The sequence below is a fragment of the Aspergillus luchuensis genome, chromosome 3, assembly GCF_016861625.1.
Source record: "Aspergillus luchuensis IFO 4308 DNA, chromosome 3, nearly complete sequence".
Lineage (NCBI taxonomy): Eukaryota > Fungi > Ascomycota > Eurotiomycetes > Eurotiales > Aspergillaceae > Aspergillus > Aspergillus luchuensis.
The window spans coordinates 2,304,154-2,319,078 of NC_054851.1; the positions used below are offsets into that span (position 1 = coordinate 2,304,154).

The 14,925-nt window shown below is 51.7% G+C and overlaps 4 protein-coding genes across 4 annotated transcripts; 2 read left to right on the forward strand and 2 right to left on the reverse strand.

Annotated features, from left to right (window-relative positions):
- Window positions 1-217: 217 nt before the first annotated feature.
- AKAW2_30771S (snoRNA-splicing protein PRP40) lies at window positions 218-2,807 on the forward strand (the record flags this gene model as incomplete). Its single annotated transcript, XM_041687321.1, has 4 exons — window positions 218-358; window positions 442-596; window positions 658-1,714; window positions 1,767-2,807. The coding sequence occupies 4 exons, from the start codon at window positions 218-220 to the stop codon at window positions 2,805-2,807; spliced, it is 2,394 nt and encodes a 797-aa protein (XP_041541218.1).
- Window positions 2,808-4,088: 1,281 nt separating this feature from the next.
- On the reverse strand, window positions 4,089-6,411 carry RLI1 (ATP-binding cassette domain-containing protein; the record flags this gene model as incomplete). Its single annotated transcript, XM_041687322.1, has 8 exons — window positions 4,089-4,112; window positions 4,214-5,285; window positions 5,342-5,438; window positions 5,494-5,655; window positions 5,711-6,113; window positions 6,195-6,206; window positions 6,298-6,322; window positions 6,392-6,411. The coding sequence occupies 8 exons, from the start codon at window positions 6,409-6,411 to the stop codon at window positions 4,089-4,091; spliced, it is 1,815 nt and encodes a 604-aa protein (XP_041541219.1).
- Window positions 6,412-7,094: 683 nt separating this feature from the next.
- Window positions 7,095-12,148, forward strand: AKAW2_30773S (chromatin-remodeling ATPase CHD1; the record flags this gene model as incomplete). The annotated part of the gene is made up of 3 exons (XM_041687325.1): window positions 7,095-7,101; window positions 7,532-11,960; window positions 12,019-12,148. 3 exons carry the CDS (start codon window positions 7,095-7,097, stop codon window positions 12,146-12,148), a joined length of 4,566 nt encoding a protein of 1,521 aa, XP_041541220.1.
- A 1,431-nt stretch (window positions 12,149-13,579) lies between these two features.
- On the reverse strand, window positions 13,580-14,822 carry AKAW2_30774A (C2H2-type zinc finger protein; the record flags this gene model as incomplete). Its single annotated transcript, XM_041687326.1, has 2 exons — window positions 13,580-14,202; window positions 14,291-14,822. 2 exons carry the CDS (start codon window positions 14,820-14,822, stop codon window positions 13,580-13,582), a joined length of 1,155 nt encoding a protein of 384 aa, XP_041541221.1.
- Between the last annotated feature and the right edge of the window lie 103 nt (window positions 14,823-14,925).

The window sequence follows — 14,925 nt, forward strand, 5'->3', positions numbered from 1 at the left end:
CAACAGATGGAAATCCCCTCGATGCGCATTTAATTTAAGAGCAGCCAGGGACCCAGGCGCGCCGGGTGGAGGTGTTCGATACCCCGGGACGCTGCAAACACGACAAACAGTCTTAGCGCAGGAACCCCGGCGAGCTTCTTCGAACGCTGCTTTTTCCCGACCTTCCCTTATCGTCGCAACAGCAGTATCTGTTCCCGGCAGCTTCTGCAACTTCGATATGAATCCCATGAACGGTCCGGCTGGCGCGCCTCCCCTTTGGCAGGAGGCGCGTAACTCTGATGGTCGAGTTTACTACTACAATGTACAGACGAAGGCGACGCAGTGGGCGAAGCCCATCGAGCTAATGACGCCTGTTGAGGTATGTGTTCTTATGCCCTTTTCAAAATGACAGTGCCATTTATTATGCTCCTGGATGCTAATTCATTGTCATTTTTCATATAGCGTGCGTTGGCAAACCAGCCGTGGAAGGAATATACTGCTGAGGGTGGTCGGAAATACTGGTACAACACCGAAACCAAGCAAAGCACTTGGGAGATGCCAGATGTTTACAAATCTGCTCTGGCACAGGCTCCAGCGCCTCAGGCTCCTCCAGTGGCGTAAGTTCATACCCAAACTTGCCTCTCAATGCGCTTATGAGCCTAACGTGTTTGTGCATAGGGCCCCGACTTTCGTTGCAGGTGGTGTTAGCTCGTTTTCTTCTTACCCACAACAGCGTGACCGCGACGACTATGATCGAGGCTATGGCGACCGACGTGGAGGATATGGTTCGATGGATACCAACGGAATCGCCGCGGCTCCTATTCTAGGCACACAGCAAGCCGAACCTGAGTACGGCTCTCTCGAAGAGGCAGAGAACGCGTTCATGAAGATGCTGAAGCGCCACAACGTGCAACCCGACTGGAGCTGGGAACAGACCATGCGCGAAACCATCAAGGATCCTCAGTATCGTGCCCTCAAAGACCCCAGAGACCGCAAGGCAGCATTTGAAAAATATGCGGTCGAGGTTCGCATGCAGGAAAAGGATCGGGCGAAAGAAAGATTCGCTAAGCTCAGAGCAGATTTCAATACCATGTTGAAGCGCCATCCTGAGATCAAACATTACAGTCGCTGGAAGACCATCCGACCGATCATCGAGGGCGAAACCATCTTTAGATCTACGGATGATGAAAACGAGAGGCGCCAGCTCTTCGAGGAGTACATTGTTGAGCTCAAGAAGGAGCACATCGAGGAGGAAGCTGTCAAGCGTAAAGCTGCCATGGATGAGCTGGTGACTATCTTGAAGTCCCTGGACCTGGAACCATACACACGCTGGTCTGAAGCACAGGCGATTATTCAGTCGAATGACAAAGTCCAAAGCGACGACAAGTTCAGAACCCTGAGCAAGTCCGATATCCTGACTGCATTCGAGAACCACATCAAGTCCCTTGAGCGGGCCTTCAATGATGCGCGTCAGCAACAAAAGGCTGCAAAGGCGAGAAAAGAGCGTCATGCCCGCGAGCAGTTTATCGAGCTTCTAAAGGAGCTGAGATCTCAGGGTAAGATCAAGGCTGGAAGCAAGTGGATGAACATCTACCCCTTGATCCACGAGGATCCTCGGTACGTCGGTATCCTGGGTAACTCCGGGTCATCTCCCCTGGATTTGTTTTGGGATATGGTTGAAGAAGAAGAACGCTCACTGCGTGGCCCGCGTAATGATGTCTTGGATGTACTTGACGTGAGTGTGATTAAACCCAGTTTTCTGTTTTCTGTCACTAACCTGTACTCAGGACAAACGCTTCGAGGTTACACCAAAGACCACTCTGGAGGAGTTCAACGCTGCTGTATCTGGGGATCGCCGGACAGCCAACATTGATCCGGAGATACTTCAACTGATTTTCCAGCGTATCCAGGAGAAGGCTGTCCGACGAAGCGAGGAAGAGAAGCACGCTGCGGACCGTCATCAGCGCCGCGCTATAGATTCACTGCGTTCCCGGATCAAGCGTCTCGATCCCCCTGTCCGTGCAACTGATACTTGGGAACAGGTGCAGCCGCGGATCGAAAGATTCGATGAGTACAAGTCTCTGGAGACCGATGAGCTCCGACAGGCCGCCTTTGACAAGGTCATCCGCCGCCTGAAGGAGAAGGAGGAGGATGCGGAACGAGACCGCGAGACCCGCGATAGGGATCGCGGAAGTCGCCGTGATCACCACGACCGTGATCGTGATCATCGCAGCGGGCCATCCTATAGAGGCGAAAGAAGGGGAACGTCTAGCCGTCTAAGCCGGACCCCAGAACCAGATGCCTACGAGGCAGATCGCCGTAAAGCCCAAGCAGATCGTGAACGCTCCTACCGCAAGGCCAGCGGCCTATCGCCCGTCCGAGAGAGACGGGAAGAGCGCGATCGAGACAGGGAACGTTACCGTGAGCGTGAGCGGGATAGGGACCGCGATCGTGACTGGGACCGGGATCGCAGCGCACGCCCTCTTAGCCATTACGAACGCGAGCGCCGCGAGCGTGAGGAAGAGCGCGAACGCCTCTATCGCACACGCGGTGATCCCCGGGGAGGTCGGGATGAGCTGGATTATGGTGCCGATACCCGAAGCACCACAAGCAATGATCGTAGGCGCAGACGCGACAGCGACACGGAAAGCGTTGCCAGTCGCTCTGCGAAGCGGTACCGACGTGATAGTCGAGAGCGCGAACGCAGCCGCGGTGCCATGCGAGACCGGGACCGTCGCGAGCGGACTCCAGCGGCAACCGATGATGGAAAGAAAGAGGAAAAGGCCGTCCACTCCGGTAGTGAAGAGGGGGAGATTGAAGAAGATTAAGTAGATGCACACACTACTACCGGTTCCATAGGTAATTGCCAATGGATGCTGACTGACTCTACACTTGTAGTGTCGGATTCTGGTGGACGCGTCTGTCGTCTTTGCTGCCCCAGTATATCGACTCTGTATGTCTAGCGCTCACACGATTGATATATGCATTTCTTGACATGTGAAAATACCGATACATTACCTTCGATATTCTATGGCATAGCTAGTAGATATAGTAATTTGACATAGCCTCCGGGACTTAAGTCATGGCGTCCATTTCTTGGGTTCAACTTTGAGTTGAAATAGTAGTACCTCAATGGAGTACTGAAGATATATATAGTCTATCACCATCATCATGACAAATCACCACTATTAAAACAACCACAAACACACCGGTACGCATCACGGCACGTCATGTGCAATGACAGGTTGGAATGAAATGCTTCGTTTGTATCGTTCTATAGTACTTTTCGATATTATTCATGTGATCCAGCGATCAAAATGTGGGAGGTCTGTCCCTTACCGGAGGAGTATGACATGCGGTGGAGACGGACATTTTCGGAGGGAATCTGTTCTGTAGGCGTAGTACACAAGCTACTTACGTAGAGTTTACCATACCGTCCTAGATTGACTTTATCATTCTTTGAGAAAGAAAAGCAAGTGATATATACGAAGTGAATGACTAGCGTAATGAAATATGTTCAGAAAAAAAAGAAATCTTTTGGACAGTGGCCACCTAGCTTGACCATAACCAGCTAATCTTTTTTTCCCCTCACCGACACCCTTTTTTGTCGGCGGACCATCCATGTCGCGAATAACCTTGAACTCTTTTGACAAACATTGTAACTCCGACATGACTGCGCCATCCAGGAAATCCGTATACCCAAACATAATCTAATAGACTAGTCTCGTGGTGTCTTCACTCCGAACCATCGTGAAGAGGACTAGATTGAACTATGCAGGCGTGGATGGCGCTGGGGAGGGACGACCATGAGCGACGACAAGGGGGGAGGCCAGAGAGGATTAACTGGAACAGGTTAAACCACTGCTCCTACCTAGCCGAACAAGTCGTCCGCTCCCTCTTCGTCATCCTCCTCCAAAGCACCATCCACATCATCAGGAAGGCGCACGCCACGGCAGCGGCGCCGCCTTCTCTGAGCTGCAGAGGCCTTTGTAACGCCGAAAAACGCCACTACCCGAAGGTAGCCCCAGCGACGATAGCGACGCCGCTGGTCCGAGTCGCGGCCGTCACGTTGGTGAGGCACGCGGTCATACTTGCCCGGAACAACCTCTTCATTTCTCTTCTTCCAAGAAGAACTGGGGAGAATGCAGGTTAGTATTACACTTCTAATCAAACAGAGACCATACCAACACGGCTGAACCATGCCAGTGCTGAGGTAAGAAGATTGTAGACTTACGTAGTTGCCGGCCAACTTCTGCTCCTGGTCCATCTGGGACTGGTACTTGTTGATACGAGGGCGGTAACTGTTGGGGTCACGACGGAAGGTGACATCCAGGTTCTTCAAGAAAGTGTTGCAACCAGTGACCAGGGACTCAGGGGCATTGGCGTGAGCATCGACGGAGGGCTTACCGTCGAAGACGATGACACGATCGGCGAGATAAGTGGCCATGATGAAATCGTGCTCGACGATGAATGCAGTCTTCTTGGTGTGCATGATGAAACGCTTGATGACCCTGGAGGCCACGATACGCTGCTCGGAGTCCAGGTAAGCACTAGGCTCGTCAATGAGGTAGATATCGGCGGGAATTCCCAGAGCCAGGACAATGGCAACACGCTGCAATTCACCACCAGACAGGTTCTGAACTTCCTGGTCAATGAAGTCATCAATCTTGAGGGGCTTGTAGACATCAGTCTGGAATTGGGGCGACAGGAACGCAGCCTTGATACGCTTGAAGAACAGCTGACGGACGGTACCCTGGAACTTGGGGGTGATCTTCTGAGGCTTCATGGAAATGTTCAGGCGAGGAACGCTCTTGCCACCGTCAGGCTTCTCAGCACCAGCAAGCATTTTACAGAATGTGGTCTTTCCGGTTCCGTTCTCACCCATCATGACAATGATCTCAGAGTCGGTGAAGCTTCCAGCATCGATCTTAAGGTGGAAGTTACCGAGAGTCTTCTCCATGCTGGGGTAGGAGAAAGCACGGGCCCGGTCCACCATAAAGTCATCACCAGACTCAGCAAGACGGAAAGTAAGAGATTCCTCGCGGAATCGCAAGTTCTCGGTGGGGATGTGACCATCCAAGAAGATGTTGATACCTTCACGGACGGAAGCAGGCAGAGTAACCACACCGTAGAGGGCGGGTCTTCCGTAGAGCACACAGACGAAATCAGACAGGTAATCAAGAACAGACAAATCGTGCTCGACAACGATGACATAATCGTCAGGGCGAAGAAGCTCTCTGATGGAGCGAGCGGCGGCGAGACGCTGCTTAACATCAAGATAGGAGGAAGGCTCGTCAAACATGTAGCTGTAAAGTTTGTCAGCTCTTGCGCATAGAAAAACGGTTCTAGATTTTGGTCTTACACGTCGGCCTTCTGGACGCAAACCAGACCAATGGCGAAACGCTGGAGCTCTCCACCAGAAAGGTGACCGATATCACGGTCCTGGACCTGTCTCAACTCTGCATATATCATTAGCAGAGTTATCACAACGCTCAATTTGCAACTGTGCCATACCAAGAGTGTCGAGAATGTGTTCCAGGTTGCCCAACTGGGCGCGGGCCTTGATGAGGTCTCCAACGTTCTGAACGGGGCCCTTGACAGCCCTGGGAATCTGATCGACATATTGAGGCTTGACAACAGCCTTGAGATCGTCCTCCAGAACCTTGGTGAAGTAGTCTGCGTACAATTAGAAGTCTGTCTAGCTCGACTCCAGGGTACTCTATATACGTACTCTGCAGTTCGGAACCACGGAAGTACTTGAGGATTTCTTCCCAGTCGGGAGGGTTGTCAAAACGTCCAAGGTTGGGCTTCAGCTTTCCACTGAGAATCTTCAACGCCGTACTCTTTCCAATACCGTTGGTACCGACGAGACCAAGCACCTGTCCGGGACGGGGCATGGGAAGACGGTGAAGCTTGAAACTGTTGGCGGAGTAACGGTGGGTAACTTGAGTCTCCAAGTTGGTCGGCAGGTTGATGATGTGAATGGCACCGAAGGGGCATTTCTTGGGACAGATACCGCAACCGATACAGAGGCGCTCGGAGATGAAGGCAATCTTGGACTCGGGAGTGACCTCGATACAGAGCTTACCCGTACGGACGACGGGGCAAGACTTCTTACATTCCTGGCGACATTTCTAAAAGAGGAGAAAGGGTAGAGCGTTAGAAGGTAGGTCTGAGGGCGCGAAGAAAGCAGGACCATCGGAAGATTCGCGTACCTTGGGTTTGCACTATTACCAGCCAAGCGAGATGTCTCAGTATACGTTGAAGCGTCGACACATGGTTGTTGGCAGCGTATGCCGCGGGGTATAGGAAACTCACTTTGTCACTGTTGACAATAGCAACACTGAAAACCGAGATCTGTTAGCTGGTGTGACCAAGAAGAAACCAATAAGGTGGACATAAGGAGGCATACCGGGTAAGCTTGTCAGACATGATGGCTAATGTTCAGATCAAGTCGGATGCGCGAAACCGATGTAGTGGGGGAGCAGCTGCAAAAAGAAGCAGTAAGATCGCTTAAAGGGTGAACTGTGCTGGATGAAGCCGATCACACGGCGGCGGTTGGACTGGCAAAATGCGAACGCGCCAGATCTCTGCACAGGCAGCACCAAAGAGAGAGCGAGGTAGAAACGTTGCTGGAGAACCCCGATGAGGAGGGGCTCTTTGGAGAGAAAACTATGCCGGGCATTGTGGGCAACCGTGACTGCCTCAGGCTACAACTGTTTCCGGGCTGCATTATTTCTGGCGGTGCTGATTGGCTGACTGTTCACATTGACTGATTCTGCTCGGAAGAAAAGTAGCTCCTTTCCCGAGACACACGTGACAAAGAAAGCGCGCTAGTACGCTTGAAGGCTCGCTTGAGGCGCGCTAAACCGCACAGAGCATGGCGGGCAATGGCAGCCTGAGGGATCAGGCGGGCAGCCAATCCCTTCACGGCGACTCGTCCACCTCCAGCCGAACGTACAACACTCTTCCTACTCCCTCATCATATTCTCAGCGGCCTCCCATCGTTCCTTTGCTGCCTCCACCATTCCATCCTCCCCTCCCCCCCCACCTTTTCCCTTCAACTTTGTCACCATTTACTTCTTCGTTTTTCCCTGATTAGGGGTCACCAAGCTATGGAATGTAAGTATTTTATTTGTCTTTCCTAGCTTTTTCCTAGACGTGTCCTGCCACTGTCGGCCGGGGTACTTCTCCACGGTCTCGACCCACCGAAGAACTCCAGATATCCCCTACATCTGGTGTATTGAGGGGTTCTCGGGTTCCTCCTGGTCAAGGTCTGGCTGGCTTTCCTCTCCTGTACCTGTTTTTGCCTTCGGATTTGCCCCTATTATCCCCCATCTCTTCCCTATCACTCTCCGTCGCGTTTCATCCAGCCCGCCATCAAAAACATGCCCTTCCATCATACCTCCATCTCCTACCTCGTTCACCTACCTATTCTGTTCGGTTCTAGTGGAATCTGAGTCGCGTAAACCTGTTTTACACTATGCCGTGTCTTCCATCCCTCTCCGGCCTCGTACCGGGCTTCAATGCTGATGCCTCTCATCATCAATAGCTACTAGCATGGTGATCCCATCTACCTCCGAACCATCGGCCACAATGGCCTTGATGAATGGGTACTCCGCATCACCTGCCTCCGATGCTGCAAGCAGCAGAGATGATCTTGCAGTCAGCGAGAGTGAAGACCACCTATCCGACTCCTTTGCAAACCATGCCGCACGCGATTCATCATCCTCCCCCGAGGAAGACGCCGCAGACGAGTCCTATAATGCCGGCTCCCCAGACGCGGAGGGAGATGAGGATGCTTTTGGGATGGAAAATGACGAGGACCAGAGCAATGCATCCGGCTCTGAAAACTCTTCATCATCAGAAACCAGGCGTGGCACGAAACGGAAATCATCGTCGGTCAATGAATCAGACTATATCCGACAGAACCCCGATCTATACGGCCTTCGCCGAAGCGCAAGAGCCCGCACGACGCGTCAAATAGTCGAATCAGACTCGGACTCGGACGACTCTGATGCTGTAGCACCCCGTGCTAAGCGTCGACGCGCTGCGGCCTCACAACCCACCTCGAAACGTCCCTCCCGCTCCGCAACACAGTCGTCGTTCTCCGAAGACTCGGACAGCGATGAGTACGGGGGTCCCCGTGCTCGTACAAGTAAGGCGAGGCGACGGCGGCTCCTTCAAGCCACATCAAACGATGCACCTTCGCACCCTGAGGTTCGTTTCTCAACGAGGAATGCTTCTCGGGTCTCGAATTACAACGAAGATGATGATGATTCCATGTTCGAGGATGACCCAGAGGAAATGACGCAGAATTATTGGGTGAATACCGTGGAGGATGATCGCCCAGCTGTCGATATTGTGCTCAATCATCGCCTCAAGGATGGTGTGGACCCAAGTAGCCTCGACGTCGGCCGCCACGACTTTGAGTTCTACATCAAATGGCAAGGCAAATCCCATTACCATGCCACATGGGAAACGGCCGAGAGTCTTGCCAACTGTCGTAGTACCCGCCGCCTTGACAATTACATACGCAAAACACTGTCCGAAGACGTCCGCCTCAAGAATGATGCAGATGTTGCCCCCGAGGATCGGGAGAAATGGAACCTCGATCGTGAGCGGGATGTAGACGCAATTGAGGATTACAAACAAGTTGAGCGAGTCATCGGAATGCGCGAAGGCGACGAAGGGACGGAGTACTTCGTCAAATGGAAGCGCCTGTTTTACGACTCTTGTACATGGGAGAGTGAAGATCTCGTTAGTAATATTGCTCAGCGCGAGATAGACCGTTTTCTAGATCGCTCCTCTCGCCCCCCGGTGTCAGACAAGTCCGAAACCAACCCAGCCACGCGCAAGTCATTCGAAACAATCAAGAGCACACCTAGCTTCCTACAGAATGGCCAGCTGAAGGAGTTCCAGGTGAAAGGTGTCAACTTCATGGCTTTCAACTGGGTGAAGAACCGCAACGTTGTGCTGGCCGACGAGATGGGTCTTGGTAAGACCGTACAGACCGTTGCCTTTATCAACTGGCTACGCCACGTGCGCCGCCAGCAAGGGCCTTTCGTGGTGGTCGTCCCGCTGTCGACGATGCCATCCTGGGCTGAGACCTTCGACCACTGGACCCCTGACCTAAACTATGTTGTCTACAATGGCAATGAGGCTGCACGCACAGTTCTGCGTGAACATGAGCTTATGGTAGACGGGAACCCCCGACGCCCTAAGTTCAATGTACTCCTCACAACATATGAGTATGTCCTGCTGGACTCGACCTTCCTGAGCCAGTTCAAATGGCAGTTTATGGCCGTTGATGAGGCACATCGGTTGAAGAATCGCGAATCTCAGCTATATTTGAAGTTGCTCGAGTTCAGGTCTCCGGCTCGACTTCTCATCACCGGAACTCCTATTCAAAACAACCTTGCAGAACTCTCTGCCCTTCTAGACTTCTTAAATCCGGGCCTGGTACACATTGATGCCGACATGGACTTGAACGCAGAAGCTGCCTCTCATAAGCTTGCGGAGCTGACGAAAGCTATTCAACCCTTCATGCTACGGCGAACGAAGTCGAAAGTGGAGTCTGACCTTCCCCCCAAGACCGAAAAGATCATTCGCGTCGAGCTCTCCGACGTCCAACTGGAGTACTACAAGAACATTCTCACCAAGAATTACGCTGCGCTCAATGACGGAGCCAGAGGTCAGAAACAATCACTTCTGAACATCATGATGGAGCTGAAGAAAGCAAGTAACCATCCATTCATGTTCCCCAATGCCGAAGCCAGGATTCTGGAAGGTAGTACCCGCCGGGAGGATGTTCTGAGGGCAATGATCACCAGCAGTGGTAAAATGATGCTTTTGGATCAGCTTCTTGCCAAGCTGAAACGTGACGGTCACCGTGTGTTGATCTTCAGTCAGATGGTTAAGATGCTTGACATCCTCGGTGATTATATGGAATTCCGCGGATATACATATCAACGACTGGATGGTACTATCCCTGCGGCTGCACGTCGTTTGGCAATTGAACACTACAATGCTCCTGGAAGCAATGACTTTGCGTTCATTTTGTCTACCCGAGCTGGTGGTCTTGGAATCAACCTTATGACGGCAGATACTGTAGTCTTGTTTGATTCTGACTGGAACCCCCAGGCTGATCTTCAAGCCATGGCCAGAGCGCACCGTATTGGACAGACGAGGCCGGTTAGTGTGTATCGCCTGGTGTCGAAGGATACCGTGGAGGAGGAAGTGATTGAGAGAGCTCGCAACAAGCTTCTACTCGAGTTTATCACAATCCAACGTGGTGTTACTGACAAGGAGGCGTCAGAGATTCAAAACAAGATGGCTCGTAGTGGAATTTCGGTCAGCGAGCCAAACTCGACAGAGGATATTTCACGTATTCTCAAACGTCGTGGCCAGAGGATGTTCGAGCAGACTGGTAACCAGGAGAAGCTTGAACAACTCGATATCGACTCAGTCCTCGCAAACGCAGAACTTCATCAGACCGAACAGGCTGAGGAGATTCAAGCTGACGGTGGCGAAGAGTTCCTTCGAGCCTTCGAATATGTTGACATCAAGGTGGACGACCTTAGTTGGGATGACATCATACCCAAAGAACAGCTGGAGGAGATCAAGGCAGAGGAGAAGAAGAAAGCCGACGAACGCTATCTTGCCGAAGTCATTGAGCAGAACCGACCCCGCAAGCGCAATGCACCGGGTGATGCACGGGATACCCGTGAAGAACGCAAAGCCAAGAGATTAGCGAGAGCACAGGTCAGTATGGAGAATGGCGATGACTCCGACTCAAATGCTCAGTCGGACCCGAAACGACCCCTTGTGGAGAAAGAATACCGCCATCTTCTGCGTGCCTACCTTCGTTTCGGAAATATGGTAGAACGTGAGGAGGATGTCGTTCGTGAGGCACGTCTTCTTGACCGTGATAGAGAGACGGTCAAGGCTGCGCTCCGCGAAATAACTGACAAGGCTGCCGATCTGGTGCGGGAAGACATAGAGAAACTCGAGGCCCTTGAACACGCTGGTAAGGTGCCGACGAAGAAAGAAAAGAAGGCGGTCTTATTCGATCTTCATGGGGTCAAGCGTCTTAATGCGTACACTATTGTGGAACGTCCGACGGAAATGCGTATTTTGAAGGAGGCGACGGCCGCCGTGCCTGACTTCAAGAATTTCCGGATACCGGAAGCCACTAAAGCCGCGGACTATACGTGTCCATGGGGTGCACGCGAGGACGGGATGCTGTGTATCGGTATTGCGCGGCACGGATATGGTGCTTGGACGCAGATCCGAGACGATCCCGACCTTGGCCTTGGCGACAAGTTCTTCCTTGAAGAACACCGTGTTGAGAGGAAAAATGAACGTATGAATGCTGAGGACAAGACAACGAAGTCTCCAGGAGCCGTTCACCTTGTTCGTCGCGCAGACTATCTGTTATCTGTTCTTCGTGACAAAGTCACCAACGGTTCGAGTGTCAGCGCGAAGAGAGCTGTCGAGAATCATCACCGGAATAACCGGAAAGGTTCCCGTACGCATGCCAGCAACAGCGTCTCGGCTTCGCCCGCACCGTCTCTTTCTCGTAGAGGCCACCGGGAAACAGAACGTTCCAGGCATCGGTCTCATACCCACGGCGCCAGAGATAGTGTTGAACGACACCATACTCCCAGCCACGATCGACCCAGATCCATGCATGAAGGCGAACGAAGCCGTCATAGAACCTCCGACGCATCCAGTGAGGACATTCGGCGTCGTAAGCCTCATGAGAATGGCTACTCCGCCGGCAAAGAGGACATGGCTCGCTTGTTCTTCAAGCCCATTCGCGAGAATCTGAAGAAGGTGTCAGCCGTTACTAAAGAGAATTTCCCGAGCAAGGCTGAAAGGGCTACGGAGTTGAGACGTCTACTTGGAAAGGTCGGTGAATTCATCGGTCAAAATCTGAAGGGCCAGGGCTCCATGTCGTCTTTGGAGACTCGTTTATGGTATGTCCAATGCAATCCGGCTTCTGTTCCGAACAAAGTATACTGACTCCCTCAATAGGCAATATGTTTCGGTACACTACTGGCCCAACAAAGACGCCGGAGGGGCTAAACTTCAAGAAATGTATCATAAACTGATCGCAATCCCTAAGGAGCCTGCTGCTTCCAAGCCAGCCTCCAACGGAGAGTAGATGCCGGTTTTCTAATCCCGGTATCTTCCAGCGAAAGGATGTCAAGGGTCTTGTTCTTTACATGGAGTTCTTCTTTTTGCTTCTATTCATGTTAAAAGGTACATATGCATCATTTGGGTTAGCATGGCGACGGCGTCTGGTATGATCTACGAATAAGGAGTGTTGTGTGAGGTTGACCCCATGAGTGGCCTTCTATGATGTTTGCATGCATGGCAGCTATTTCTTTGGCTCTTAACGTCTTGCGGTTTTCCCGCGTATTTGGAGCATCGGGATTTGTGATGTGTTCACATATATCGTTTCCTATTCCTCTTTCTATCGCTCATCATTCGCTCTCCTCCCATATACCTCCAGAATGATGAGCGGCGTTCTTTGTTATTCCTCCGATATCAAACACGGGAAAGAAAAGAAGAAAAAAACACCCAGCTGTTGCCACGATTGTTTCTTAGCCCTTTTTTTCTCCCTTAAACCATACCATCCGAGCAGGGCTCCTTTTATATCCTTCGAATTCATGTATCTTCTTTTCAGACTATCAACATCGTCATCATTATCATCGTCGGGCTACTTTACTACTACTATTATCCCTGGAGTTTGATCTCTTTTTTGCTACGTTGATTCTAGCCTGGGAATGAATGGATATCCATATTGTTATTGCTCCCCTTCTTTTCCCCCCTGTATCGACGTGTCCTTAGACCTTCGATAGTTGTTTCTGATTTTCAAACAAGAAAGAGTGTTGTGTTCCTACTCCATTGTCTAGGATACGTCTTGAAGGTTATTACTTGGCATGTCCATTTGTGCAGATAACAGGAGGCGCGGAGTGCATATGTTGTCCCTGAATTTCTTTTCTCTCTTAACAGAATACAATCAGACTACACTTCAACAACAACTACAAGGGTTACAAGCATGTAATGAATCAAGGTACTTGATTTTTATTTTATTTCTTTTCAAGAGTAGTGACTCCATGCTATCATTCAATATTGGAAGAAAGAAAGGAAGCGCCAATCCCATTTCGTAAGGTTACAAACACTCAGCAAACTAGTAAAGACCAGGATATTTTGCGGAAACGAAAACGAAAACGAAATGAAAGTGAAATGAACTAAACCGGAATTGATCAAGTCCCTGCGTGTGCCGTGACGTGGTAAGATAATGAAGACAAAAGGTGTATAAGAAAAGGATGGGGTGATAAGGAATGGAATATGAGTAGTTGTGGCACGTTTTTATCACCAGAGACGTGATGTGACGTGGCCCAATTCCGTGGCGAAGTCATTACCAGCAGCAGCCCCAAGAAAAGAAGAAAATTCCCAAAAAGAAGCCCCCAAAACAAGAAGGTAAAGTACAAGAGGAAAGGGGTAGGAAGAGAAATAGGAAAGGCAGGAGTAATCAAGTCAAGAAGGATATATTAGGTGACCACCGCCATCAACATCGACCATCGCATCATGGCGGAACAGACCCAGACCCCTGGTCCTGTGCAACATCCATCTCTGTTGGCTCTGACTGCCGTTGCTCCGACTGCGGTGCATTATCCGTCCCGTTCGCCGGCGCAGACTTGGCCACGCTGAATTTCTCATCGAGGAGCTTGAACAATCGTACCTCGGCCTCCATCAAGTCATCAAAGATTGCTTCCTTCTCCATCCACGATTCCTTTCTCTTGACGCGAATCTTCTCCCATGCGTCGCGTAGCTCCGCACCGTCCTGCTGTGCCCAGTGGATCTGTCTCAGAAGCAGCCGATACAGTTGCGGCCCTTCAAGCAGCATCTCGTAGGTGTCGAACTCCTTCTCCAATCCACCAGGAGGTATCTGGAGGTCGTCCTCCAGTCCTGCTGCGTCCTCATTGGCGCTTTCGCTGTGATCTCCTGCGTCGTCTTTCGGTGGGAACGATAGTTTCAGCTTCAACCGTTGGATCTTGCCGGAAGGGGTCGCGGTCGGCGTTCCTGCCGCCGAAGCAGCGACGTTGTGGTGTTTGGGTACGGGGTCGGAGGGACGAAGCGCCTCTGTTTCATGAACCGTTCTCATGTGTTTGGCAAGGGCGTCTGATCGAGTGAAGCTGCGGTCGCATTCTATAGACAGAAAAGAGGAACAATGTTAGACGTTGCCAAGGGATAACGGGCAAGGAACGTATGGCGGGAATGGTCTAGGAAAACTTACCAGGTAGAGCGCAATAGAAGGGCTTTTCTCGCGTATGGCTTCTCATGTGTGCGCGCAGCGCGTAGCCACTTGCGTGAGTTTGACCCTTTCGACTGCAATCGGACCATTCGCAGGAGTACTTCTTCTGCCGGCTCCCGACATGTTCTTCATGTATGTGCTTTACGAGACCATCCATATTGCCTAGATCACCGGCGTCGCATCCATCCCAGCGACAGACGGTGACTTGATCGTTGCCTTGGCCGCTGTAGTCGTCATCCTGACTGCCGCCGATGAGAGCGAGGGTGTTGGGAGAGTTGGGAATGTCGCCGGAGGTATCGGACGAGATGGAGGTGGAGGGAGAAGGAGGAGGGAGATCATCTTGGAAAGTGGTCGAAACGGGAGTATTGCGATCCCAAGAGGCAACGCCAGTGCGACGACGCTTTGAGGGAGGCATGTTGGAGCCCGAGGGGGAGAAGGCTTGCTTTAGGTCGTCGCGATCCGACATGTCGTCGGAAGCAATAGAGGAGAGGGGGGAGCCCGGAGATTCCGTCATGGTGGTTGACAGGAGAGGAGGGCCCGCTTTGAGCAGAGTTGGAGAGTGAATAACGGGGGGAGAACTGAGCAACAACTGTGGGCCTTGAGGAGTGTTACTGGCA